The sequence below is a fragment of the Dicentrarchus labrax genome, unplaced genomic scaffold (genome assembly GCF_905237075.1).
Source record: "Dicentrarchus labrax unplaced genomic scaffold, dlabrax2021, whole genome shotgun sequence".
Taxonomy (NCBI): domain Eukaryota; kingdom Metazoa; phylum Chordata; class Actinopteri; family Moronidae; genus Dicentrarchus; species Dicentrarchus labrax.
Window position 1 is genome coordinate 19,840,218 of NW_026136703.1, and position 27,586 is coordinate 19,867,803.

General features: G+C 39.6%; 3 protein-coding genes across 8 annotated transcripts; 2 read left to right on the forward strand and 1 right to left on the reverse strand.

Moving 5' to 3' along the window:
* The first annotated feature begins 4,032 nt into the window (after positions 1-4,032).
* Positions 4,033-10,629, forward strand: map7a (microtubule-associated protein 7a). 4 transcript variants are annotated; one of them, XM_051395907.1, is made up of 15 exons: positions 4,034-4,625; positions 5,365-5,460; positions 5,632-5,706; positions 5,830-5,993; positions 6,110-6,209; positions 6,444-6,560; positions 6,787-6,953; positions 7,105-7,241; positions 7,335-7,573; positions 7,660-7,837; positions 7,924-8,092; positions 8,231-8,335; positions 8,911-8,961; positions 9,103-9,331; positions 9,656-10,629. In XM_051395907.1, exons 1-15 carry the CDS (start codon positions 4,499-4,501, stop codon positions 9,664-9,666), a joined length of 1,965 nt encoding a protein of 654 aa, XP_051251867.1. In that variant the 5' UTR covers positions 4,034-4,498; the 3' UTR covers positions 9,667-10,629. The 4 variants fall into 4 exon arrangements, with proteins under 4 accessions (XP_051251871.1, XP_051251867.1, XP_051251868.1 ...); XM_051395908.1 differs by having other exon boundaries at positions 6,811-6,953; XM_051395911.1 differs by lacking the exon at positions 9,656-10,629 and having other exon boundaries at positions 4,033-4,625; positions 8,231-8,334; positions 8,909-8,961; positions 9,103-9,147.
* On the reverse strand, positions 10,381-15,002 carry LOC127361353 (uncharacterized). The gene is made up of 13 exons (XM_051395912.1): positions 14,779-15,002; positions 14,336-14,455; positions 13,470-13,589; positions 13,164-13,283; positions 12,730-12,849; positions 12,402-12,610; positions 12,282-12,327; positions 12,084-12,208; positions 11,747-11,878; positions 11,503-11,617; positions 11,254-11,388; positions 11,013-11,138; positions 10,381-10,860 (listed from the first exon to the last, which is right to left on the reverse strand). The coding sequence occupies exons 1-13, from the start codon at positions 14,963-14,965 to the stop codon at positions 10,727-10,729; spliced, it is 1,689 nt and encodes a 562-aa protein (XP_051251872.1). The 5' UTR covers positions 14,966-15,002; the 3' UTR covers positions 10,381-10,726.
* Positions 15,003-15,611: 609 nt separating this feature from the next.
* Positions 15,612-27,215, forward strand: ahi1 (Abelson helper integration site 1). Of its 3 annotated transcripts, none has more exons than XM_051395421.1 (27): positions 15,612-15,796; positions 16,071-16,149; positions 16,561-16,679; positions 16,985-17,565; positions 17,693-17,781; positions 17,884-18,070; positions 18,294-18,486; positions 18,569-18,664; positions 18,760-18,945; positions 19,164-19,316; positions 19,664-19,796; positions 19,999-20,122; positions 20,420-20,649; positions 21,193-21,299; positions 21,478-21,596; positions 22,329-22,459; positions 22,566-22,706; positions 22,836-23,038; positions 23,131-23,176; positions 23,430-23,458; positions 24,299-24,416; positions 24,748-24,806; positions 24,960-25,028; positions 25,119-25,281; positions 25,372-25,457; positions 26,252-26,340; positions 26,516-27,215. In XM_051395421.1, the coding sequence occupies exons 2-27, from the start codon at positions 16,140-16,142 to the stop codon at positions 26,694-26,696; spliced, it is 3,642 nt and encodes a 1,213-aa protein (XP_051251381.1). In that variant the 5' UTR covers positions 15,612-15,796; positions 16,071-16,139; the 3' UTR covers positions 26,697-27,215. The 3 variants fall into 3 exon arrangements, with proteins under 3 accessions (XP_051251381.1, XP_051251389.1, XP_051251400.1); XM_051395429.1 differs by having other exon boundaries at positions 24,963-25,028; XM_051395440.1 differs by lacking the exon at positions 26,252-26,340 and having other exon boundaries at positions 26,516-26,627.
* The last annotated feature ends 371 nt before the right edge of the window (positions 27,216-27,586 follow it).

A 27,586-nucleotide genomic window follows, 5' to 3' on the forward strand; every position in this document is an offset into this window, starting at 1 on the left:
ACTCTAACTGATAAACTACAACTGTATAGTGCTTCTGCATAAGCTCAAGAAGTTTCATCCTAACCAAGGTAATGTTAAGGTAAGGTCACAAAGTACAAGACGTGCCTTTCAGAGGTTATATTCATGAGGTTGGCACAGTGCAGCTATTTGTAATTGTAATATGAAAACAGTTCTTCACTGGCAAAGCTTCCAAATGTGAGAGCATGAGGTAATCAGCATATTACCATGTCACTTTAGAATTTCATGCAAGTAAACAAAATGTCAACCCAGCCTAATTGGAAGAACGCTCCCTTTAATCTTTAATAGGGTGCTGCTCCAAATTGGGTCTCGGTGCAGACACACTGTCTTTTGTCATGGAATCACCAAAGTCCTTTGCAAATCCTTGTGCCTTAAATGCTTTCAGACTTTAACCGTAAGGATTAAAAACTGACCTCAAGTTTGAATTACACAAGTAGTGTTGATACATTTTTGCATACCTGAACTTACCTAAATACAAAAGGATCAAATAAGGAAAACGTAGTATAAAGTGTTAGGTGTTAAGCTGTGTTAGAAGCACTGATTATGTTGCATTATTTTGCTGAGTTGATGCATGCTTTAGCAACTTCTATTCAATGCAGCTTCTATTCGATGCAGAGTACAACTCATCAACTCATCAATTACACATACAGCCAGTCTGTTAGCCATACGTCAAAGTCTAAAGTTGCTGGTATCCGATGAAACAAGGCTCTAAATTATTTAAGAGCTAGTCAGCGCTAAGTCAGTGTTGCATGTGGCATCCTCATTATGTGGAGGTATCACTGTTCACAACAAAAGAAATAAATTTTGTTTAGAGGGAACAACAAGGAAACAAGTTATCATTATTGTTAAATTGGTAACATATCTTTGTGTTTTACCCACAACCGGAAATGACAGCTTTCTACATTAAAAAAATGCATATTTTGATAGATATCTAGTGGATGTGTATTAAACAAAACTTCATTGTTATCTCTATGCAACTTTCCTTGTCTTTATCTTGAACTCTAACAGATGCACCCTTTTCCTGCCTGCTCAGCTGGAAGTTTGTGATACTCTCAGTGACACCAACTTGACCACTCTGTTGAGGGATTCTGTCCTTAATTACATGATTCTATAACGGCAACGAGGGGTCGAGGAGATGTCCTTGTTCCTCCAGGATGGCCGGTAACCATGTCACCAATCGTGCAGAGTTACTGGCCGTCCCTGTAGTCTAATATACTAACCTCATTCTCTGATGGGTGTTGTCATCAGAAGCAACTTTAAACACTTTGAAGTTGACACCAAACCAGTGCGCCATGGTTGACTTTGCTTGCTTGTCTCAGGTGCAAGATATCAGCTAAAAAACATCTATGGAATATAAAAGAGCTTTATTTATTGTATTATGGATGAATAATTAGGTAACATTAATGAATATGCACAAGCAAGCAACCAAGCCCTTAAATTGACACCTTTGACAATGTCGTCTAGGGTGAACCACAGAATGACTTGATACCAACCATGCAATCTTATCCTATGTAGGTCCAGTGTCCAAAGCCCTTTCTTGGCTGTTGGTTGTAGGCGGGTTATCACCATCTTGTTTGTGCTCCAGTGACTCTGTGGGCACACCACCTGACTGTGGTGTAGTGTATCCTTATGACACATTTTAGACTCTCTGATGGGGGAGTTGGGCAAGCTTCATCAGTGAAACGCAGCCAGAGGGCATTGTTCCTGTTGGAATCGGGGGGAGGGGCATTGTACTAGGCAGCCAGCACGTAGGGCCCAGGTGGATCTGACCTCAGGTGACCCCAGGAACTTACTTAAAAGGATAAAATATATATATATATATATATATTAATGTGTGGTTTGTTTAGTCTATGATTTGAAATATATCTTATATCAACAAACCCTTGCAAATACTTGAATGAACACAAAGATTCGGGCTATTTGTGGCACAGACTGTGTACCTTGTGTACACTTTCTCCAATGGCTCATCACAAAACTCCCTAATGCCTATGACGTGTGCTTATTCCTATATCTTCTCTGTCGTTCATCCAATGCCATCACTATGAACACTGCTAGGTCAGCCTTTAGCAAAAAAAAATAAATCTGTATGTCCAGATATTCCCACTCAAGATAATATACCATACTTACCTGTATACACCTGTTGGGGACACAGAGATGAATGGAAGCACCACCTGGTGGCCATCGCTGTAGGTTGCACTATGTTAATATCCTTTAAACTAAACCAGCTCCACAGCCTGTTTAAGTGCTAGCTAGTTGGGACTGCCACTGATGCTAAAGTAACTTCTCCGGTTATTTAAAGTGCAATAATTTATACTTAAACATGTACATAAGTTGTTGCTTCTGCAGACAGTCTTTAAAAACAACTTATACTCTAGAAAATCTGGCGCCAACGTTATCATATATAACCCAGATATGAGGCGTTGCAGTTAGTTTAATTAGCTAAATGATTTAGTTTATCTGACACCTGTTTAGGCGTCATCCCAGTCCCACGCACGCTCACAGCGTCGGGAGGGTTAATTTTAAAATGTAATCCGATACAGTTACTAATTACCTGCTAAACAATTTAGGCAGTAACCTAATCCAAGTATCACAATGTGAAAGTAATGTAACGTGATTACTTTCTGGTACTTTTGGAATAGCTCAACACCAAATATATAAATATAAACAAGAGAAAATAATAATAATATACTAAATAAGAAGTATTGATGCAAGTGTTTTCTTTAAGACAACGGAACAATGTAAACCTTATAAGAAAATATTTTTCCTTGTAAGAAAATGGAAAAAATCGGGTTAATAATCCTGATAAATAATCCCCATTGTTACTAAGTGTATCTGTAATCTGATTACATATTTTTTCTGTAACTATAATGGATTACAGTTATGTTTTGCAACCTGGTATTACCTTAGTATTTGATGTCAGAATGGCTGCTGTGAAAAAGGTCTGTTGGGTAAGAGGCACCCTCACCAGTTCATCACATGGCTGACACTGACTTATCAATAACAGTACATTATATATATATATTTTTGTAAGTTTACCTATGTTTCTTAGTTTAGCATGTTAACATTTGCTAATGGAAACACTACTGAGGCTGATGGGAATCTCATTAGTTTTGCAGGTATTTGGTCATAAATCAAAATATTGGACAAATACACATTTCTACCTGATGTGAAAATGTATGGAAATCCATCCATCCACAGATATGAACATCATGGTGACGCAAAAGAAGTCAGAGAAACACTAAAATCATTAGGATATATCAGTTGTCTGAAAACTACATCTGTAACCAATTCTTTGCCAATCTACCTTGTAAATGTTGATATATTTCACTGGATAATTATAAACTTTGACCTGCTGGTGGCGCTAGACAAAAGTCAAGGTATCACCTCTTCAGTGGGATTCATCCTGTGGGAGCCATAAATGTCTGTACACATCTTTGTGGAAATCCAACCAATAGTTGCTGAGATATCTCTTAACACGACAGATTCTTTAGCTATAAACTTTTTCATTTCATAATGTTAAGTGTATGGTATTTCTTGTTGCCTATTTTAGAAAACAACTTTAATGTTGACTGACTGATTGATGTCAGATAAGTCAAATAGATTAATACTTAGTCTCATGTTTCAATGACTTCTGTTTGATGGGGCTTTTGTGCTAATTTAACCCTAAAACTCAGTTTATGTGAATTGAGCTGAAGCCATTTATAAAGACCTGCCTGACTTCAGCTTGTTCTTTAGAAAGAAATACCTCCATCTAGTGGTCATACCATTTGAATTATCAAGGAGGAATCATGGGTAACCCCCCCCAAAAAATCCCACTACATCTTTTGCCTCATGTATTGAGGGCACTGACTCCATGAGAGAGAAGAGAGAGATAGAGAGAGAGAGAGAGAGAGAGAGAGAGAGAGTTAATGTCCAAGCAATGTATGTCACTGACTATTATACCACCGTTGTCATGGTAATTATTCATGAGGGCAGGCTCTCTTCTTTGCTTCCATTTTTTTCTGTCTCCAGGAAACGTTGCATCCCTTCGGCCACTTCCATCTAGCAAGCAGGCAGTGTGGTGGGGGAATTAAAGTGACACAGCTATATTATGTCGAAAGTAAAGCAGAGCAGCTCACAAGGGGTGAGATCTTTAAAGGGGGAGTAGCCTTTTTATAGACAAGACTCATTGAGGATCAGAATCTCTCCAGACTCCCATAACCTTAAAGGAGACAGGAGTCATTTTCCTACGTGGATAACCTCGCTTTAATTCTTCTCTAACCCACTGGATGAGGGTATAACTGGATGCTTTGTTTTCATGCTTTTTTATTCTCTATTGGTTTGTAAGGTACAGATGGACGAGCAGCTGATGCAGGGGGCAGTTCCTTGCACAGCACACTTAGAAAGCGACGACCCGAAGGCATCTTGAAATAGAAATTCAAAAGAGGAGGAGGGGAAGAAGGAGGAGAGAAAGGAGGGGGTTTTGAGTGAGAGCATTGGTATGCCAGGCTCAATATCTAGCATGGCTGTGCAGAAGAAACAGAGTGTCATCCCTCCATCGCAGGGACCACTTTCTACACGTACCGTCGAGAGCCAGAGGAAGGGGAATGGATCTGAAAGAACGAGAGGTTAGTGGCTTTTATCTGTGCTCTTGTCTAAGAAGGATTTGTATGGTTTCCATATCACATAACAAAACAAGCCTCTCCTTGGAGGAAAGCCAGAATGACTGTAGATCATAGATACATGATCTGATCATATTGATGACGCATTAATAGAATATATAGTATACATTCCCTTTGAGAAACCATTTATTATTTTACAATTGAGCATGACTACCATAAACATGAGGAAATCAGGGGGGCAACTGTGGACACAGATTACATAATACACATAGAATAATCACCTTCTTCATATTTTTTTTAACCCTAAAGGAATACATCCATGTGATTTTTTGTCCCCCCCTTGTTCATATATACCAATTATTCATCGGTCTTGTGTTGTCCTTTTTCCTTGCTTGTTTCAGTCATCTTCATGAGGACTGGTCAGGTGCTAGCATGTTCTCCTCGCCTTTTATACGCAGGCAGTTTATAATGGCTCTTTTATTTGCAGCTGACCCTAAGGCCATCCCAGTTCATAATAGCCACTATTTGGGACTGATTTCTTGAAGCTGATTTGTTTTTGGTTTATATGTAACAGCCACTTCACTACTAAAGATGCATTCAAAGGCAGAATCATAATGTATGTTTACAGATAGTAGAAAATCCAAATATCAAGAGAAGAACATTGAGAAGAATAAAACCTTGAATGGGTCAGAGTTATTGCTATTTTCTAACGGAATAACATGCTGTTTTTTTTCCTCACTCTTAGCCAATATCAAACCAAATTCACAGGCAAAGAAAACGGCATGCTCTGTCAACAACGCTGCCCAAATCTGCCACACAGCCACTCCACGGGCCGCTGCAGGTTTGATACAGCTCTCACATTCACCATTTTATGAGGCTGCTGTCATATTAATAGGATACTACGACCACTTTCAGCATGACTTTTCTTTTACAGACTGACTTGATGTTTAATGTTTAATATAACTAATAGTATGTAATTTGTGACATACAAAGTATTATTTTGCCGTTCTAGGGGCTAATGGACCAAATGTTGATGAGAGGCTGAAAGCAGCACGGGAAAGAAGAGAAGAGCAACAGAAGTTACTTGGTATGTGAGCTCCTGCGGTGGTACAATTCACATGACACTGGTAATGCATTGTCCTCAATTTCTTATAAGATTAACATACATAACCGATTCACCTATTTAAACTGATTCATTACTTTCTCCCAGCCTCTCGGGAACTGAGCAGGGTGGAACGGGAGCAGCGGGCCAGACGATACTATGAACAACAACTGCAGCAGCGCAAGAAGAAACTCCTGGAGCAGAGGCTCAAAGAGGAGAGGAGGCGTGCTGCTGTGGAAGAGAAGCGCAAGCAGAGACTGAAAGAGGACAGAGTGAGTTTTGATGGTGGAAAACAAAAAAATATGTATTTTTAGTGAGGCTGATGTTTTCACAGCTCTGGATTGAGTAACATCAACACTGAAGCCCTTTTTTCTTTTCTTAAATTAAGGACCGATATGAATCTGCAGTGCGTAGGACACTGGAGAAGAGCCAAAGGGCCCAACAGAACCTCAGTCAAAACTCAAGAGGAAGGAAGCTCACCAAGTACGGTAAGTAGAAATGAATGTGCTTTCTTTTTTTCGCTCTCTTTTAACATGATCTTTCTAAACTAATTTTAACCATACTTAACATAATCTGTTCTCTAATTTTAACCCATATTTAACAGTATCTGTTCTCTAATTTTAACCCATACTGTATCATCTCTTAACACAACACAATTCCTGGAGTTCCTTATCTTTTGTTTTTGCTGCACTTCTCAAACTTTAAACTGATCAATACGCTAGCTCCACGTCGCTTGCCACTGACAACATGGGAGAAGAACTTGGTCAGTCGCCTCCTTACCCCCACATGCTCTTATCTGGCCAGAAGCAAGAGTGCTGGTTGTCAGTCAGGAGAGGAAGGTACTCTCTCCCTCATGATAACAGAATCCATTTGCTATAATTGTATGGCAATGCAATGCTAATGGTTTGTTGATACTACTACAACTAACATTTCTCAGCTCTTTGATTACTAACGCTGCTCATTTTCCTCTCTGTTCACGCGCCACTTCACATTTCCATTACTGTTTTCACCACGTCTATATTTCCCCCCAATTTCCCGTAATGATGGCACAAATCACTGGCTCAGTTGTCCATATCTGTCGCCGTGCAGTTTCATTCCACTCCATGAATACCACCACCACCACCACCACCACCCCTCACAAAACCCAGCACCACTCTGGTTCAGTCCACCACAGGCCATCTGCCTCCCCCAGTCCCAACAACAGCCAGCACAGAAGCATCAATCTGGCACAGGTAATTGTAGCTGTGCATTTGGTCTTACATACATGCTGTCTTGCTTATTATTTTTTGGATCACCCTGCTGTCTTTTTTTAAATTATTTTGTCAGATTTATGTACTGAAAGCGGAGATTTTATTCTGATTAGTTTTTTTCTTTTTGTTTTAGATCAAATCAGCGAGAAAGCAAGACACTAATAAGAAGAACTCAAACAGTGGCTCAAATTCTAGATCACCTGCCGTCAACACCAGTGTCAAACGAGCCACAGTTACACAAAGCAGAACACCCTCCCCCTCACCTGAACGGTAGGTGAAATGTTTGTCCACAGTGCATTCATGACATAGTAACAGTAAGCTGAACAAAGTGGGACATCTGCTCTCTTCTGCTGGATCTTAAAGGACCCCCCGAAGATCAATCAGCAGACATTCAACCCCGCTGCAGCTCGAGCTCCCATCGGTCCCTGAGGAAGATGTTGCAGTTTGTAGTGCTGCCCTCTCTCCTGGTAACTCAAGGCCTGTCAGGACACCAGCTGAAGGTCAGCAAGAGAAAATGAGGAACAGAAACCCACCAGAGACTCCATGTTTGAACCCGCCCAACAAGAAGATAGAAGCTATAAGCAGAACTGCAGGAGATGGAAGTAAGCTAGACACACAAGGTGCAGTATTTCAAGTGGTATTTAATGTGTTTCAGATATATACTGAAGTTGATATTATTTCTCTTCAGGTCCTCCCCAGACGCCTCCTCGTCCAGCTCCACAGCCTCCTGAAGTCATGTGCAGGCCTTCAGCCGGGACTACAGACCCAGAGGAGGCCTCGCGTCTCCTGGCTGAAAAGAGGAGAGAGGCCCGACTGCAACGGGAGAAAGAGGAGCAGGAGCGCCTGCAAAGAGAGGAAGCTGAAAGGTAAAAAGCATGTCCACCTATGAGACAGAAACAGTGCAGTAGCAGGCCATTAAGTCTGTTCTATTACAATTTATGACATGTTTCAGACGGAGTCGTGAAGAACTAGAGCGCAGGAGAACAGAGGAGCGAGCACGACAGCAGGCCGAGGCTCATCGTCTCATAGAGGAGAAGAGGAGAAGGGAGGAAGAGGAGCAGAGACGAGCTGAGGAAGAAAGAGCTCAGGCTATGAAGGAAGCCGCCCTTCTGCAGAAACAGGTGGGAAATGCAAATGTTACTCAGTGCATGAAGGAACCACATCTGCACCTACAGGCAATGTTGTGGAAGCTTTTTGGGGTTTTTTGCTAATGGACAATTACTGTTTTCCCTGTTTTTGTGTGTTTCTGTCTAATATAGCGAGAGGAGGAACAGGCCAAAGAAAAGGCCAAAGCAGAACAGATGAAGGAAGAGCGAGAAATACTCGCACAGAAAGAGGAGGCAGCCCGCCAAGCAAGAAAAAAGGTTTGAAAATGTTTGATAAAAAGGAATTAAGGAAATTTATTTATCATGCTACAAAAAAAGCTTGTAATTATTTCATGCTACATGACAGAATGTATATATTGGTTTTTTTTATAAAATAAATACGTTATTTATTTATTTACAGTTAGAAATAATTGTGCAGTGAATTTTGAATTTGCATCTTGGGAGAATGTAAACAGCAGTCGCAAAATACTTTTGAGAAACAGTGTTCATCCAGACTACATTTTAGCATGAAGCTTCATCAAGTCCATCTTTCCTTGACCTGTGCTCTGTCGGCTCGGAACATGGTCCGCCCATCGACGGTCCACGGGGATGGTGATGGAGCAGGTCTTTGTAAAGATATAGCGAGTTTGAAGGAGCTACCGGCCGCTGCATATACATGGGCAGCCGCTGCCATGACAAAAAAGTTAGATTGCTATATCCGTAAACAACTATGAATTATCTGTGTTAATCAAAATGAATAATATCAAATGTTCTGTCTTATTTAAGAGACTCAATCTGCATGTTTTCAAAGTCTAGTATGACAGTGTTTTAATGAAAGCCGTTTTCTTTTCCAGCGACTTGAGGAGATCATGCGGAGAACCAGAAGGACAGATTCTCCAGATACGGTGAGATTTACAATTCAATTTTTAAGAAGTACATTGCCCCTGGGCTCTTATGACGCACATCCAGTATCCACTAATAACTAACCAGCTCCATGTCTGAAAGCCAAAAAGCTCACTAAATTGATTAATACTTCTTTATCACAGAAATCTGTACCAGTGAGGACCTCGCCAAATGAAGCCCAACCAAAGGAAAACACAGAGCCTGTGCACAATGGCACTATAGAAGATGCAGTCAAACTGCCAGTGGGGACTAAAACCTCACAGCTGGGGCTGAACAATGAGGAGGACATGGTACCTGTTGTGGCCTTCAAAGAACGTAGGTCTCTGAGGACTCTCACGGGCCTGGAGGAAATCCAGACCCACCAACGAGCAGGTGAGACACGACCAGCAGATCACTTGAGAACATTTGTCCTCAGAGTGGGAAATTAACACCAAGCACCAGCCAGCTCTTTGTCAGGCAAAACCCGACAGTATTCAAAGCAAAAAATGTCATGTTTTCCCTGACGAAGAGCTTGCAGGTCCAAACATTGCATTAATAATGACTTGTTTGCAAATTTAAGTGTCCTTTTCTTTTCCTCTATATACAGTATCCCTTAATAAATAAAAAAAAATAATAATAAATTACTCATCTCTTCAGCTGCTCTGAAACATTTTATTTGATATCTTTTTTTTTGTCTCCCTGTTGTGTATTCTTCAGAGGTCATCTGAGCACCTGCAAAGTGGGCAGACATTCAAAGACCGTACTGGAGAGCAGTGATTTCTCTGTGAAACACAGGAATTGCTGCAGCACAGCCATTTTGCTGCCCGTTGGCACCTTGAAAGAGCATGTAAAATTACAGCCTTGCCTCTCACTGAGGACGTCAGCATTTGGTCACATTTCTGTGTGTAACAAGTGGCACAAATACTGGGCAAGTTATTTATTAATTTATTCAGTACAGCAGGTGTCTGAACTAATAATGACTATCCAAAAAACAGTAGATGTAGACAGTGGTAATGATAGTTTGCTGGCAAATACAGTTTCAGTTATGGAGAGTGTTGCCTTTGTGAAATACTAGGAATAGCCATTCTAACAATCACAACATATGTTAGCCATATGCTTTTTGCTTATTCCTGATATTTCTTGCTATTCTAAGCACTTTTCCTTCCTCAGTTTTGTCACTGTGGAATAGCTCAAGTGGCCGTTTGCGCTAAGAACACAAGAGTTTTTAAGCTCACTTCCTACATAAATCCCTATCTTACCCTTTGATTTTGTGAAATATAGCAATCACATATTTCAAAGCTGCTACGGAACTTAGTTTCCAAAGACTTTGCTTCAGTTTTGTGGGTGTTGTTTTAGAGAATACAATGCACAAAGCGTTTATTGCACTGACAGTTGCTATGTTTGATATTGCGCAATCACTTTACAAAGCAAAGTTTGAGGCGTAGAAGTTAAGTGAGTTTATTACAATAAAATCATATAAAAACAAATGTATCTGATCATCAATATTTGATCTTATAGTTTAAGTATTGCTTATACCTATCACTTGTTAACCTGTTACAAAATTGAAATATATGCCATATTTAATTAAAGGTAATACTATGCCGCATCTCTGCCTTGTTTTTCACTTAATTTCTTGACTGTAAACATAAAAACTCATAAAAAATGTAAAATAAACACATTAAAACACCAAACACGATATCAAAATGCTGCTTGTCCATGCAGTGCATGAATGTAAACACCTCATACGGTCCACGCTGTGCACATCTCTTAGTATTTGTACTGAGAACTTCAAGGGTTAACAGAAGATGGAGAAAGGGGCTGAATCATTTGCAGCAGCCGTCTGGTTTCCTCCGTCTGCGCATGCACCTTCCTGAGCTGAATCTCCAACTCACTGCCAGCCAACAGGGATGAAAAGTCTCCATCTGCAGAGGAAGAAGGACAAAAACATCCTTAGAACTGCTGAATTATGATGCCTGATTATTTTAGATTTGCTTGGGGACATATACTATCAGATCATTGAAATGGTTACAGTACCCTCAGTTGCTAAATAAGTAGGTGTACAACAAATACAAACCTTTCTTGAGGTTGAATAGTGTAACTATGGAGAGCTGCTGAAACTTCACATCTTTCTTTTGGAGGAACACCAACAGGTAGTCCAACATGGCAACATAGTGAGGTCTCAGCAACTGGACCATTTCCCCTGGGTGAACAGTGTGAAAACATACAGAATATAACAATATTTAATATGCAATATAAAGCGAAACTGATTATTTGATGTTTTTGTATCAGTGAGTAATACTTGCAAACAACATTACCGGTTATTTCTAGTTTGCTGAGGATGGCCGAGCTGTTGTATGACAACTCAGGATTTTGTATTTGCCCCGACAACTTCACTAGTCTTGAAACTTGTTCTGATGTTATTGTCGCTGACAATTTAGACTTGAGTGGATCTGAAATAGTGACAGATTGTGGATGCTTTTCATATAAAAAAAAGGGGGTAAAAAGTAGAGCAGCAACATTCAAAACAGAGCAGATAAATACAAATTAATGTCCTGGTCACTCACCCCAGGTCATCAGCTGATGTAAGTGCAACGTCACATGCAGCATGGTCTCATCTGACAGGGCGGGAGATAGAAGAGCCCAGAGGAGTTCTGATAAACACGGACTTTCCATCACAGCCTAGAAAACAATAATAGGATTCAAAGTGGCTTTATCAGGAGTTTATCTATTTCATGCACCATGTACAAACAAATCATGTATTTACTACAGACATGCGACATGAAATCATGAATTGTAGCCTTGGCATACCTGCTGACCCACGCAGGAGCTACAGAGGTCAGCGATTATCTTGCAGCTATGTGTGATAATAACAAAGCTGGATCTGTGATGATGAAGCAGCTGACCGATTTCATCCAACAGCCCTTCGCTCACCAGGATGTCCTGGAATCAAACCACCATGTAAATATGATCAATATTGGAATTGGAACAGATTACTTGCCTCATTTCTGCTGTCACTTTCTTTGACATCCATTGATTATGACCAGGAAAGGAAAAAGAAGGTTCAAACAGATTGTTAAATACTTTCCAACCACAGCACAGCTGTAATACACCACATTTAGGTACCAACTCGTGTAGGAGATCGTACATTGTTTGGTGGGTGTGCAGACAGTGTAGACAGTAGTGTTATGGCTGACTCAGGAGAAGAGGTTTTCAGCAGTGCCTTCAGAGGCAACACACAGTCAAGCTCCATCAGCTGCTCCTGGATCAGAACTACACAAAAAAAATTACAGTTTAAATGACACAGGGTATGGTGTCAATTTCCGGTTTCACGGTTTATAATTACCATTCTTTGAGAGCGTTTGGAGGCATCTGCACGCTTGGGCTGAATTCTGAAAAAAATAAAAAAATGTTTTAAATGATTTACCTTCAAATTCATCTATCAGCTACTAAAGGTAACAATTACCTTTTGCACAGAGGAAGACATGAGGGTGAGAAGAGACTTTAACAAAAAATGACCCCCAATGCTGAGTAACTTTGGATGGTGCTCCTGGACAGCAGCGATGTTGCACAGAGCGGTGCAGCTGTAAAACTGAACCTCTGAATCTGAGGACTGCAGCAGGAGTACCAGCACAGGAATGGCTCCTGCCTGACATAAGATCCTTGTTGACCAATCTGGAAAAAAAGACAGTTTTAAATAATATTTCTGTGTTATATTCAAGCAAAGTAACACAAATACAGCAGCTTCTGTTCTTGGGAAAAATGTGTGAATATTGAGATTTGAAGGATCCCACCTGACTGTGCGAGATGTAACAGAGCCCAAGTTGCGTTCTGTTGCACCAGTGGGTCGTAGGATTTTGCCAAAGCCAACAGTGGTATGATTCCATCCACCATGACGGCTTCCCTGTTTGATTCTGTATAAAGAGAAAGAAAATAAACCCACACATAAGCTCAAGCTGATCAAGACAGAACTACATTATTATGTTGTTAAACAGTCTCTAAAAATAGGTGAAAACAAGTACTTTTACACTGTTAAAGCCTACTGTAACACTGTATGAATAGGTGGTCAAATTACTAACACACAAATCCATTGATTGCTATGTTTTCTCTATTTTATTTCTATCGTTTCTTTTTCTGTGAAAAAGTTACATCAAATGCAAATTACTCGCTGACTAAACAGGTGTGACAACTATTATAATAAGACAGAGTTCTCCCTGTCGGTACAAACCTGAGGAGGCCAGCATGGTGACACAAGCACATGAGTGACACTGAGCGGTGGCATCCCCAGACTGGAACGACTCCAGTATCGGCACCAGCATCCCCATTTCAATCACTAACTCTTTGCACGCTGAAATCGGATTTCATGGACAGTAATTACAACCATCTGACTCACACAAACTATGTGATTTCAGTTCAAATGCCTGACACATTATTGATTTGACCCATTAAAACAATATAAATACAGAGGGGAGGTTAAGGATTGTGAATTAACAAAGGAAAATTCTTTAAATACCTTGTTATTCTTATATCTTACCATTATTTTTTACTAACAGATTTACCAAAGACAGAGAGATAGTCTTTTGCACATCGAGGTCAGTTGATAAAAGTAAGGCCATGAGTGGCTCCATGAAGGCATCTGGTAACGGAGAGTTCACTGTAACAAACAATGAAAAAAAATTATAAAATAAAGAACAGACAAAAGATTACCATGGATGAAGGAGAAGAACTGTATGAGTGAGTTAAATTTCTTCATTGTGTATTTTTAGAACAACCAAGAATGATCTACAGGTTAAACACAATTTAAATTAGCTGTCTGTCTCACTAGATAAAGCCAAAAGTTAGTTATTAACATGAAATCTTTGACTGGTGGTGGTTTTAAATGCAAGTCCCAAAAGAGATATCCCACCAAGTAAACACAGTAACTGCCATGTCCAAGCAAAATACAATATGTGGTCAAATATTTGCACACTACTGGACATAACGCTTATCAATACAATGATCTGACAAAAGAGAAAACTGAACTACGCGTACTTCGAGTACTACAGTCACATTATATGAGCCACTGCCCCAGGAGTTACCAGTTTATCATAGTAAAGGACTGTATATATATAACAGTGGGATATAAAAAAACAAAAAAAACAATCAATGTTTTCTGCATACTGTAATGACACTAAAGCCCCACACATGCTGGGTATTATCTGCCATCACTGGAAAAGAATACAGTTGAACATTTGCATGATACTGGTCATACCCGTTAGGGAGCTTATCTGCAAAGTGAGTGATATGAGGAACCTGAAATGCCAAGAGTAGTCTCAATTCATGTGCCGCTGATCTGCAAGTCACTGCTATCATGAAGTCTGTCAGAAGGAACATAAAAATCTGTTTGACTTTGTTACTCACAATGATGACTGAGATGTAAATAATACATGGCTGCAGTCATTTGTAGATCAATGTTTTCTGAGGTTGCAAGTCTGTTCAGCGCTTGTAGATGTTCCTGACTAAGGAGCTGGGTTTCATCATCTGAGAGGAGAAACAGATTAACAATAATGAATATTCCCAAACTTTAGGGATCATTCTAAAATGAACAGTCTGAAATGAACACAGTTGGCTTTATTCTGATTTTGTACACAATTGGTGGGTTTTACTTATGTAATAATAGAACATAATAGTTAATCAAAGACACTATAACTTAATCTGATCTTCTAAATTAAATGACACACCTATATCAACTGTGTGAACTTTTATCACAAATAAAAAAGGACAGATAAAGTCTGTATGTTGTTTTTCCACTCCCTCACATGGCTGTCTACAACAAAGAAAACGAACAGCTACAATATTCCTACCATACAGAAGATGTACAGAGGGCGACTCCTGAGATCTCCTTTCAGGTCTAGTCCTAAAGCAGGTGCACCGACAAAGTTCTCTGAAAATGTCCCTTAGTTTTTGCTCAAACTCTCTGCAAAATGTCCTCACACGAGCAATAAATTCTGTGAGCAGTCGGTTGCAATCTTCACAGAAGCCAGAAGCCATGACTACATTTTCAGCAGGAAGGTACAGCACCTGTCTGTTTTACACAACCTGCACACAGACACGCCTACTGGAAAGTCATGTGACTGTAAGGTAAATTGCACTTCTTTGTTACAGTACATTTCATTGTTCAGACTCTTTACATAACTCTTATTAAAAGGCAAACGGTCTGTCCTGAGAGCAGGTTTTTGGTTAGTGTTAACAGTATTTAAGTGTAGTAGATGGTTTAAGTGGAGCTGATCACTTCATGTTCGGTAGTGTATCTTATATGCATATCTCATGTTTTGTTTGTTAAGTATATACCCTTCTCTCCTTTACTTATATCTTTTATTTTAGTTTATTTTTTTATTTTTGTTGTATTAATGAATTAATTGAGGCTCTTTTTTTGTTTGTATGGGTTACAGCCTACTCTACACGATGTATAACTGTCTCTTGGGGAGAGAGAGAGAGAGACAGAGAGAAAAACAAAATAAACGTTAATTAGTTACTATATTACTTCTTTCTATGATTATGTTATTATTAATCCCACTCTCTATGCTGAGAGATAGCTACGTAGATACGTAGATAGTTACGTAATTTTGATTCTGCTGTCCTCGAATGTCATTGGTCAATCTGTTGTTTACGTCACAAGCTCCGCCCTCGCGTTCATCCTTGTTGTTGTTGGCTTGGTAACCGTGTCGGCGTCGTTGGGGAAGTTGGAGGACTGCGCAATCACTGCAGTTATATTAACCTCAGTTAACGCCTGTCCAGCTTTTAAAAGACATGTATGTAAAGTTTGGTTTATTGTGAAGCGCAGACTGTTTGCCGGAGGAACTCAATCTCACTGTACCAAACGTAAGTAACGTTAACAAAGCCACCGGGTTAGCTACGTTAGCACTTAGCAAGCTAACTAGCGGTTAGCTGTTAGCTTCTCACAAAATGTGCTTTTCCTGAAGGTTGTTTTTAGCCACAGCTACGCAGATAACACATAAAACACGTTTGTTCTAGTGTTTTCATCCATAATGATAAACTAGCATGAACCAGTTGTTCACGTAACAATCCAGCGAAGTATGATCCAGCAGAGATTTTGTTGTGCAGCGTTAACGTTATCCCTGTTTTGTATTTTTAGAATGAATGCCTTGCTCCCTGGATTACACTCCTTTTGCACTCAGAATGAGAGACATCACATCGCCTAATAATGCCAGCAGGTGAGTGTCCTGCTGTCCTCTCAACACACCAGTGGTTGGAGAAATAACACACTGTTAAAATGCCTCGTTACAAGTAAAAGTCCTGCGATAAAAAGTGTACAGAAGTAATATCATCTTAGTATAGTTGAAGTATCAAAAGTAAAATGCAGTAAACCTAATTTCAGTCTTATGTTATTTTATAACTCTATATAATGTCGGTAGATTACTATCATTTAAGCATTTAAGTGTGAGCACCATTTTAATTGAGAAGAGTAGAAGTAAAATGGAAAAACTCAAGCCAAGTACAAGTATGTAGTAAGTACTATACTTGCCACAGAAACAAGAATTTATTACCTGATTTCCATGCAGTACTACCTGATCTGAATGCAGCCAGCGCACTTGCCCGTTACTTATAGTGTAACCTTTTTACAGGTGAGAGTGAAGACCGGGTGAAGACCCGGGAAAGATTCAATGAAGTGTTCAAGAAATACACCGAATCAGAGAAGAAAAAGGTGAAGAAGAAAAACACAGAAGCTCAGGAGACTATTGTGGTAAGTGTTCTAATATGTGTACTTCTGCCTTCAGTGGTGGAGAACATCACAATCAAGCTTTAAAGATCTGATAGTTTAGGGCTGAAATATTTGTAGGAAAGAACAAGATTTGAATCATTCTGCTCCGATTCGGCATACAACACGCAGCAGAACAACTAAGACTGTGTTTCAAATTACACCTGGTTTGTTTACTGTGTCACCTTCCAAAATACACTGCAAAGTAATTTAAATGGTCTTATTAAATGAAAAGAAATTAACATATATATTGACATTGGTGTGCTCTCCCTTCCCACTGTTTCTTTTAGCTTCAGAATCTAAAAAAGAATCTCAATCTTGAGAAGGACACAGAGGAGGATGAGACCATCCTCCAAAACACGTATCACCCCGAACAGGGCAGCCCTCGCTACACCAAGAATAAACGAAGAGAGAGGGAAACCGCTGAAAAGATTAATATTAACAACAGTAGGAACCAAGATGAGAGTCAAACTTCAAAAGGCAAGAAGAAAAGTAAGAGGGAGCTTCCCCCCCTCCCTGTACGTCAGGACACCTCAAGTTACATCCAGGAGGACGTGGATGCGTCCAAGTCTGAGATCGCTTTGGAGCCAGATGATGTAGATGGTGGAAAGGAACCAAAGCGAAGAAGTAAGAAGGGGAAAAACAAAGGAGCTGCAGAGGCCAAGGCAGAGAGTCAGGTGGAGGACGCAGAGGACAAGCTGCTGCATGAATACCAACAGCAGATTGCACAGAAGGAGGAGAGGACTTTAAAGAAGACCAGAGTCAAGGCAGAGGAAGAAAGTATTGTCTCCCAAAATGTTACACTAAATAATGATGTTGGGAAGAAGAAAAAGAAAAAGCTGAAATCTGTAATCTCACAGTCAGAAGTAGGGTGTGTATACAATATCTACTTATATGATAAAGGTTTATTTTTTTACATTTAATACTAAGGCTATATGTTATATGTTAGGTTTTTAGCAGCATACTGAACTATGATTTAATTCCTTTTTGTACACTAGGGATCAAGATGAAGATGCTGACCAGGATGCGGATATGGAAAATGAAACAGAACCTACGGGAAAGAAGAAAAAGAAGAAGAAGAAACATGGTAACTGGATCTTAATTTTCAGGAATTAATTTATTTCCATTAAGTTCCATTTAAATGTATGATCTTGATGAATTTAATATTTTTTAATTTCCTGTTTTTCAGTTGTCAAAGAAGAGAGTGAAACTGAGGCAGAAGTACCACAGCAACCAACATTTGATGACAGCCTTGTGCTGGGAGTGTACATCCACAGAACAGATCACCTCAAGAACAACCTACTGATCTCACACCCCATGGTGAAGATCCATGTTATCGATGAAACTAGTGGACAGTATGTGAAGAAGGAAGACAGGTGAGAATGGACACTCTCAGACACCTACACACTGTTTTTCAGTGTGTTTTCCTTGATATTGATGTTGTATTGCTGGGTATACTTTTCTCTTTGGATACTGAATTGTAACATGTAACATTTAAAACATAGTTACTTGTGTTTTAGTTGAATCTAGACATGCTGTACAGTCTCCATATTTTTATGTATTTGCTTGAAAAGTATTTGTTTGTCTTGTTTTTCACAGCCATCGTCCAGTCTCCTCATTTTATGAGCAAGAGAACGTTGACCACATTCTCCCCATCATGACTCAACCTTTCGACTTCAAGAAGAACAAATCAATCATCCCTGAGTGGCAGGAACAGATCATCTTCAATGAACGCTTTGGTTACTTTGTTGAACAAAATGACGAAAGCCCCAGAGTTATACTCTTCTTTGAAGTAAGAGACACTTCATTTAGACCTATTTGGCCCATTTTAATGTAGCTGTCAATAACTGGTTTTATTTCAATGTTTTGTAAAGATCCTTGACTTCATAACCATGGAAGAAGCAAGAGCCAACGTTGATGTTGACAAGCATGAGCGAGGATTCAGAAAGATTGCATGGGCATTCCTCAAGGTATTAAATTTGACCTGGCCTGGAAAAGTCCAGTCTGAATTTATATTTTATTGCTCATTTTAATGCTTATTTCACATTTTCTCTGTATCGTTTAGCTTGTCGGTACAAATGGTGTACTGAATATCGACAGTAAACTTCGCCTTCAGCTCTTCTGCCCTCCACTTCGGGCAAAGAGGCAACCTAAAACAATTGAGGTGGTCGAGTGGTGGAGGAAATACCCAAGAAACAAATATGCATCCACTCTTTATGTTACAGTGAAAGGCATTAAACTTCCGGAGCATGTAAGTTAGCTGCTAACAAGTATTCATTTGTTTATCTTTATTATGAATACTTATGTCTAACATTTCTACTATAGGTATGTAGATACGCAAATGTTTGACATGTAACATATTAATAACACTGTAGATAAAGTTGTTTCAGATATTCTTGTGTAACGCTGAAGTCAAGCCACAGATGGATTCAGTAATACGTTGTAGCTGAGATTGTTTTTGTTCTGCAGGTTGACCCCAGTATTCGGTCCATGATGGCCCTGCAGGAGGAGAGAGGTAGCACCTCCTACAGTGAACTGCAGAATGAGGTCACCAAGAGAAGCCTGACACAGCCTCTAGACAGCAAGCCGCCAATCTTGAGGTGGAGTCGGCTGCCAGGACAGGTTGGTGGAACACTGTTGTAGATTGTTTTAACTAGCATGCAGCCTGATGTGGTTTAAAATAAGAAACAGTTTAAATATAAACTGTCCATACAGGCTGTGAAGTGAGCTCATCCTCATGCAATTCCAATTTACTGTAACAGATAAAAATAATGTAAAATGACTTCTAAAGTTTAGCCAACGCATCAGCAGCTCGAGTTACACAACTCAGTCATGCTGGTATTTTCCAAAGTGACTCAGCAAGGAAGCACTGTCTAGGGAAGGAAGAAGAAGGAATATAAGTATTGATTTGACGTATCCTTAAAACAGGGTTCACTGCAAAAAGCCTTACCAGAGTCTTTCTGTTAAAGGTCTGTCGGATTCCAAACAAGCCCATGCTGTCATTCCGTGGTGGTCAGATGGGCTGCTTCACAGTGCTCTTTTCTCATGCTGGGACAATACTGGCTGCTGCCTGTGCTGACAGAGATGCTTTCCCTGTTGTAGGTAGGCAACACTTTGTCTGTGTAAAACTCCTGATGTGCCTCTTGACACCTCAGCAGACATTTCCAGCTAATTAACTTGCTGTTTATACACAGTAGTCATGAACAGCTCTGGGGATGACCTCAGGAGTCTGCAGCTTCCAAGCATATACAAAAAAGGGAAAATTGCATTGCTCAAAAAATAACATATTTATTTATTGTTTCAGTGTATGAGATTCCCTCGGGCAAGGTTTTGGCAGCCTTCAGTGGCCATCTCAAAATAGTCTATGATCTCTGCTGGTCCAGAGATGATCGGACCCTTTTGTCTGCCTCCTCTGATGGTACTGTCAGGTATGTTTCTGTTTATTTGATCAAAAAATAAATAGAACTGATTAGGAGTGAGTAGAATAGTTGTGTATGAGGTGTCACTGCTGGTGAATGAATTGCTGTAATAGCAGTTTTTTTGTAGCACCTGTAGGGGGAGTAAATACTCCTCATATAGTGGCTCACTATGTCTTTTACCAGTGACACAGCATGTTTTGGGCTATAGTGGTGATTGTCTGACTCAAGAGTATTATTTAAAGAACACACTTTCTTTGCACAAAAGAACATTTGCATTATTCAGTTGTTCTTGCTTGCCTCCTTCAGACAGTGGAATGTGGAGAGACTTCAGGGCACAGCCCAGAAGGTGCTCCCTCATCCATCCTTTGTGTACAGTGCTCAGTACCACCCAGCAGCCCAGAACCTGGTGGTGACTGGGGGCTACGACTCTCTGGTGCGGGTCTGGAGACTCGATGTCGATGATGTGAATGGTCAGCTGCTGCAGGAGTTTGAGGGTCACAGCAGCTTCATCAACACCGTTTGTTTTGACTCTGAAGGTATTGTGTTCTTGATGTTGTGTCATAAACTGGCATCCTGCCCATGGTGTGTACCCCTCACACAGTGCATGCTAAGATAGGCCCACAACTACCTATTCACCAGAATAGATGCTGTGTCTTAAAAATTATTTCCCTCATACAAGTATGCATGAACATGAAATTTAAATAAAGCTTGCCATAGTTGTTAGATTTTCTTCTTTGTTATGTCTATTGGCCACCGAGATGAACTTGTTGGATTGGATTTTAAAAATGCATTTCATAATCATAAACGAACAGTGGACTTCTGAAGACCTGAGCAATGCCCCGTTATTGAGCTAATTTAAAAGTAAATTAAAAACATTTGTTTATTTTAAAGTGTATGTCTTAATCATAAGCTGCTGCTGCTCAAACTCTAACCCTAACTATTTTTGATGGGGATTATATTTAGTATTTATAATGCCATCTATTATGAAGCAAATTGCTCTGTTGGCTTCTTTTGTAATGTGAATGAAGAATCTTGTTCTTGTCTCTTGTTAAAGCTGATGTTCCCTTTGTCGTAATTAGGAAGGAGAATGTTCTCTGCAGACAACACAGGCCTAATCATTGTGTGGAAAACTTCAGTAAATGACAGCAAGCAGCATCAACCTTGTCGTCGCTGGTGTATAGAGAAGGTACAGGATTTGATATCTACCTGTGCAATGTGCATATCATACAGTATACTAAAGATTTGTCCGATATTGGTCTAATTAGATAATTAACAAAAATACTTGCACAACAAAAGTCTTCTGCTTGTGCAGTAGAAAATGTTTTTGAAAGAAACGTAAAATTCTGCATGTTTTTTCTCGGCAGAAAATTGATGAGAGTGACCTCAGGGGTATCCCCATCAACATGCTGCAGCTCCATCCAAATGGGCGGTGCCTGCTCATCCATGCCAAAGACAGTGTCCTGAGGATGATGGACTTGAGAATGTAAATAAGATAGGCAAAACTTAAATAGTACCATCTGTGATTACAGGAAACTGATTTGGGGGTTTTCTATATAGCCACTTCAATTACACAGTGCCAGTAAAGGCTATGCTATGACTGGAGAGAGTGGGTGCATCTTAGCCTTTGTGACTACATGATAACTCATTCTAAATAATAGCATTAACGTACTGTATTTGCCCTGGTAAAGCATCAGTATTAAGTCTAACATTACTAACACATTATACAACTTTTCACAAAGTTGACAGCACAGAGCAGCTATTAAAGTTAAATTATATAGCTTCAGTATTACTGAACTATTAAAACCTCTGCTCCCCATTTCTGGGTGGACAAAACCATTAACATATTTTTAATTTTTATTGATACCACAAATTGCCACCAGTCATAAGTAAAATACTGACAAAATAAGATGATGTTTCACTTAAGTCTTGCTCCAAACCACATATACCAGAACACAGAACTGGTTTTAGAGTTTGCTGTTTCTCAAAGACCGATAACTGGTGAATTGTAGGAGCAAATTGTAATAGGATAAAGCAAAAGAAAATATTTTAACACTCTAATGGTAGTTAAAGAAAATGTCAGAGAAATGTATGATCAAAAAATGGATGAAAAATATTGTATTGGCCAGTACTGTACAGACCAAAGACATATATCTTATGTTTGAACCGATCCAAGTATCCATTTGTATCATTACAACAATTTATCTGCCCCTTTCAGCCTGGCTGTGAAGAAGTACACTGGAGCCACAAACTACAGAGAGAGGATCTATAGCACTTTCACACCATGTGGGAACTTCATTTTCTCTGGTAGCGAAGATGGGATGGCATATGTCTGGAATACCGACACAGGTGAGAACAGGGTTTTTTTCTGTAAAGAAAGAAGCCAGTCGGTTCTGTTCTGTTTTGACAGTATTCTGCCTAGTGGCTCCAGCAGTAAGCCGATTTGTCTTCTCAGGTGACCAAGTTGCAGTCTACTCTGAGCTTTGTTACCCCACTGCCCTCCACGGGATGTCATTCCACCCTCATGAAAACATGGTTGCTTTCTGTGCCTTCGGTCAGAGCCAGCCTGTCCATGTGTACCTGTATGATCGCAAAGGTTTGTGAAAACACCAGACGAGTGCCATTTTTTCTGTTGATCCAGCCCCTGAATCTCTCACCAACTGTGTTCACTTTTTTAGGAATTTAAATACAAAGTAAGCCAAGACTGTTATCCTTTATCACACAGTTTCCCAGCTGGAGTTGCACAAAAAAAAGGCAGCATCAAGCGTGAGCAGATCAGCTTCTGCTGACACCAAAACCATCAGGAAAACACCAGATCCCCCAGCTTTACAGGAGACATCTGGTGCTGCAGCCATGGATCAATTTGCCCAAGCAACAAGACTTGCATTGAAAATGCAATCTGTTAAGGAGCAACTGAATTCCGTACTTGTAAATACCGTCCTCTTTTTTCTCCTCTATCTTCTTTACAATAATTCAAATAATAATATATTCCAAAACTCACCCTTTCAATCCATTTTTAGGAACCACATCACAGGTCCTCAACTTCTGGATACATTTATGAGCAAGGTACTGTGTGTGTGTGTGTGTGTGTGTGTGTGTGTGTGTGTGTGTGTGTGTGTGTGTGTGTGTGTGTGTGTGTGTGTGTGTGTGTGTGTGTGTGTGTGTGTGTGTGTGTGTGTGTGTGTGTGTGTGTGTGTGTGTGTGTGTGTGGTTTTATATAATAACATGCTATGCTGCATTAGATCTGGATTAAGCTGTGTTAGTGCAGCGGTGCTGTCTCTGTATTTACATGCTCTTTTTTGTTTGATTATTCACACAGGGAGGAGCTTGACATCAGATTCTGGCACCGTAAGTTTTTTGATCAGCACTCTAAACACACCTTTGTATAGTATTTATTCAGGTCATAGGTGGTTATGTAACCTGTCGAGCCTTTCGTGCCAACATTGATTTTGTTCTCTAATCTCTGTTCTCTAACCAGCTTGTTCTTGGCTTTCCTCTCAAGTGGTGAGGAAGGAAACACCACAAAAATAAGTTTAGAATGTTATAAAGTCTGTGTGTTTAATGAACTCAAATGTTGGTTAGCACAGCATTAACATTTCCACCAGGCCATTTGTTATCCAGGTTATCTTGCTGGTTACCATAGTCAGGGTTCCCAAACTTCCTGGAATGATTAAAATGACCAAATATCTTGGATAATCATCTATATTGTCCTGGAAAACTCTAATTGTATTTTAGCCCCTCACTCAGATCACCTTCGTAGCCTAGGTTAGAGGAAAACTGTAGTAAAATGTAGTCAATCATGGGATATGCTGCAGAAAACCTGGCTGTGGTGAGAACAGAGGAAAGTGTGCTAAGGCTAAGGAAGTTTCCCATAAACACTGACCACCTACCTATAATGAACCTGAGTCACTTCATCATGAACCTGCATCCATTAAAAAAGGAGGAATAAAACTAGGGAAATGTGTCAATACCGGTGAATTATTCGACTGTTACCTTGATTATATATAAAATTTGACATAATAGGAAACTTTAAAGTTTTTGATTTTGTCCTTAAATTGACCTCTGTTCATCTAGACATCAACCACTGACCAAAACAACTATCTACATGAAATAGAAAGTAGTTACTCTATTGCTGCTGTTTAGAAATAGAATAAATTGCCATTCAACTGAAGTCCTTTTTCTTTTTAGACGGGATTAAATGCTTCGTTACCTCCTCCGTCTCTCCTGTCGCCGCACTCCAAGCTGCAGATGTCTGGTTCTCTGGCGGAGCAGCTTATCCCCCAGGCAGCTCTGAGCACCCTAAACCGTGAGTGGCTTGTACAGTTAATCACACTGTTGTGTGTTTTCAACCAATGAATGGCTTTCCTGCAGCTCTGTGATATGTAAGGTCAAATATTTTCCAAGATTAAAGCTGCACAAACTATAGCATACCATAGTGACCATAACCCCAAGCTTCCAGCATTGTGGTTTAGAGTCACCTTAAGCATGTACACCATACACAGAGACAAAGATGGTCCGCTTGTGATTTTCACTTGTGTCCGTAAGTAATCTCTCTAAACATAAGGCACTGGTTTGTGTTGCAATACAAGCTGCAGTATTTATGCCAGGTCTTTGTTGTTGTTCTCTTGTAATTTCAGGCGGGTTCAGTCCAGTCGGTCAGCTTTTAAAAGGAGCTTCATCTTTCAGGCCACAGTCGGTAAGGATGTTATTTCTTGTATTTCTGTGTAATTCTTCTTTATTTCTTCATTCATTACTGCACTGATTAGTAAACTGCTAATAGGGTCATACAAATAACATATATGCACTCAAATTGCTACTACAGGTTTAAAATAATGTTCTTTTTCTCCAGCAGACTCTTCCGGACCACATTTCTTCTGGCATCCATGTGGAAACAGATTCCACACCTGTTCAACAAGTAGTAAGTATCCACTGTAACTGTGAGCTCAGTCACTTGCAGCTTTCCTTACTCTCATATTCAACCCCTCCACCTTTTGTGTTCCTCTTCTAGGTCGTCTCGCTCTATGACTACAAAGCTAATCGATCCGACGAACTGACCATACGCCGTGGTGATGTCATCCAAGTGCTGTACAAAGACAATGACAGCTGGTGGTTTGGGCGTCTGGCCAATGGGCAGCAGGGATATTTTCTTGCTTCTTATGTAATTGATCAGAGTAAGTGGATTATATGTTCTTGTCATAGACAGCTGATGGATAATGTATATGAAACTTCCAAATGTGATGCTGAGTGATTTTGTTTTGTAGGAGATTTCAATGAAGAGGCGAGTCCGCCTGTGGATGCACGCACAGCCTTGTCTGAGGGGACTGTTGACAGGTCCACGCCGACTAGGGTAAGGAGACAAGATGAGTTGCACTTGTCCTGTGACTCGAATCATTTCATCTGTAATGAATATGGACTAAAAGGGGTAAAATGGTGTGGCTGTAAGGTATACATTTCTGCACTCCGGATACAGGCTTTCTTTCTCTTGTGTCTATGGTGCCTCTGTTTCTGTTTAGTATCATTTAATCTTTGTATATACTATACCATAAATCTTTATTTTGACCATCAGACACCCTCTGCGGGCCTGAAATGTTGCTTTAAAAAGTTTCATGTTGGCACCTTTTGGAAGCTTTGGTCAAATTGAATTCCCGTCAGCTACAATGAGATTATACAACAAAATATACCAGCACACTGCTGTCTTGTCCCCTTTCTCTTTATTCCACATTCTGTAGATGTGACAACAGTTTGACCAAAACTAAGAGGTATATCGTCTGCAGTTGAAATGTCAGTGAAGAATAAAAGAAGGTCTGGGAAAGAGATAGCAGCGTGACTCTAGGTGTGGCAATATTGGTTGGTCAGTTGAGGCACGATAGTCCAAAATGACCAAATACCTGCAAAACTAACAATATTTGCATCAGCCTCAGCAGTACTCTCTATTAAAACTAAAGTACAGCATCACCGAGTTTTTAGCATGGCTGTAGACTCATGTTTTGTTTTTTAATCCCATTATTCTATCCTGCCATATTTTGGTGAAACTGACCAACCATGAGCCACTAATGAACCTATGGTGGGTGAGTGAGAGACTTTGGGATTTAGGGGTTTCTTCTATCATTTTCATTTTTTCTCCTTCCTTAATTTTCCAAGGTTTCTGCTGCAATTACTTCTTCTGGGGAACTTAGGTATCTTTCTGAGCCAACCCTTTCTGACACCGAACCTGAGTTGACCGTTGCCAGGTTAGTGGCTCACTTTACCTCCTGACTACATTCACAGGGTCATGGTTACTGAACACTGCATGAAGGTCCAAGTGTTGTTTTTCTCTAAGAAAAGAAAGATAAAACAGGTTTATGACTAACATGTTTTTGTGGTTTAAACATTTTTTTGTGATTGTGAACTTTGGTTTTCCCTTAGAGCTAGAAGGAAAAAGAAGATGAAAAAGCCAGGAGTCCCAACACCGGTCTCTCAAGCCACATTTTCAGATGCAGACGCTTCAGAGTTGCCCAGCACCAGGAGGAGAGGCAGATCAACAGACAGACCTCTCCCAAAGAGACCGTCAGGCCGGACTAATGGTGCCTTTGAGCCTGATACATGATACTCATGGATATATGATTGTTTTAAACTTGAATGCTTTCATCTTTATTCTTTATTTTTTTCACATTATGCTTTTTGTAATGACAATAAACCTTGCAGGTGTGTTGTATTTTTACTGTTTTTGTTTTTATATTTAAAGAGTCAGTATGTACCTAACCAACCACTTTATCTGGCCATTATTTGACCAATTAAATACCAAACTTTTATCACATTGTCCTCACAATAATTAATTGTAAAATTTTAGGAATTCTTTTTGTATATTTTACATATTTATTGATGTATAAATTGACTATTGTTTACATTTTTACTGATATAGAAAACATTGTGTGTACAATATTGTAGTTCTATTTTCTTAGCCTGTAAGAGATTAACAAAGATTGTATATGCTACTTGTTCACAGCTATAAAAAGATGATTAATTTCCAAATGTTTTGTTGATTTCTTTCTGTAAATTATATATAAACTCAAACTTTTGATATGTCATTTTGAAAAATAAATATGCTTATGGGCTGCTTTAAAAATGTATGCATTACATTTCTGGAACATACCAGTGAAATTATGCTATAGAAACTTCAGTATAATTAAAAAATACTTCAACTGAATTCAAGCCAGTCAAATAACTTATAAAATGAACCTTTATGTTTGCTGTTTATTAACAATGTTATTCTTTTTAAGTGTCTTAATGTCTCTAATATCAAGAAGCTACTGAATAGTTTTTAGCGAGAAACAGCTTATTTTACAAACTTATTTTAGAATACAGCTTGTGTTTCAGTGGACAACTGGGTAACTTTTAATTTAGTGTGTCACATAATATAAGCATGCTACGCAGTGCATGATGTCAGCTCAGGTTAACAGGATGATTAAACATCATGCCACTGGTACAAATGGAGTG

Bases quoted from the DNA above. Each gene is read 5' to 3' on its own strand.
- map7a (XM_051395907.1), top strand. From the start codon at position 4,499: ATGCCAGGCTCAATATCTAGCATGGCTGTGCAGAAGAAACAGAGTGTC. The intron at 4,626-5,364 runs GTTAGTGGCTTT...CCTCACTCTTAG, and splicing joins TGGATCTGAAAGAACGAGAG to CCAATATCAAACCAAATTCA. The intron at 7,574-7,659 runs GTAAGCTAGACA...ATTTCTCTTCAG, and splicing joins CAGAACTGCAGGAGATGGAA to GTCCTCCCCAGACGCCTCCT.
- LOC127361353 (XM_051395912.1), bottom strand. From the start codon at position 14,965: ATGGCTTCTGGCTTCTGTGAAGATTGCAACCGACTGCTCACAGAATTT. The intron at 14,456-14,778 runs GTAGGAATATTG...TTCTCCTCTCAG, and splicing joins CTCTGTACATCTTCTGTATG to ATGATGAAACCCAGCTCCTT. The intron at 11,879-12,083 runs GTACGATCTCCT...GTTTGATTCCAG, and splicing joins CTGCACACCCACCAAACAAT to GACATCCTGGTGAGCGAAGG.
- ahi1 (XM_051395421.1), top strand. The intron at 21,300-21,477 runs GTACAGGATTTG...TTTTCTCGGCAG, and splicing joins GTCGCTGGTGTATAGAGAAG to AAAATTGATGAGAGTGACCT. The intron at 23,177-23,429 runs GTACTGTGTGTG...TTATTCACACAG, and splicing joins TGGATACATTTATGAGCAAG to GGAGGAGCTTGACATCAGAT.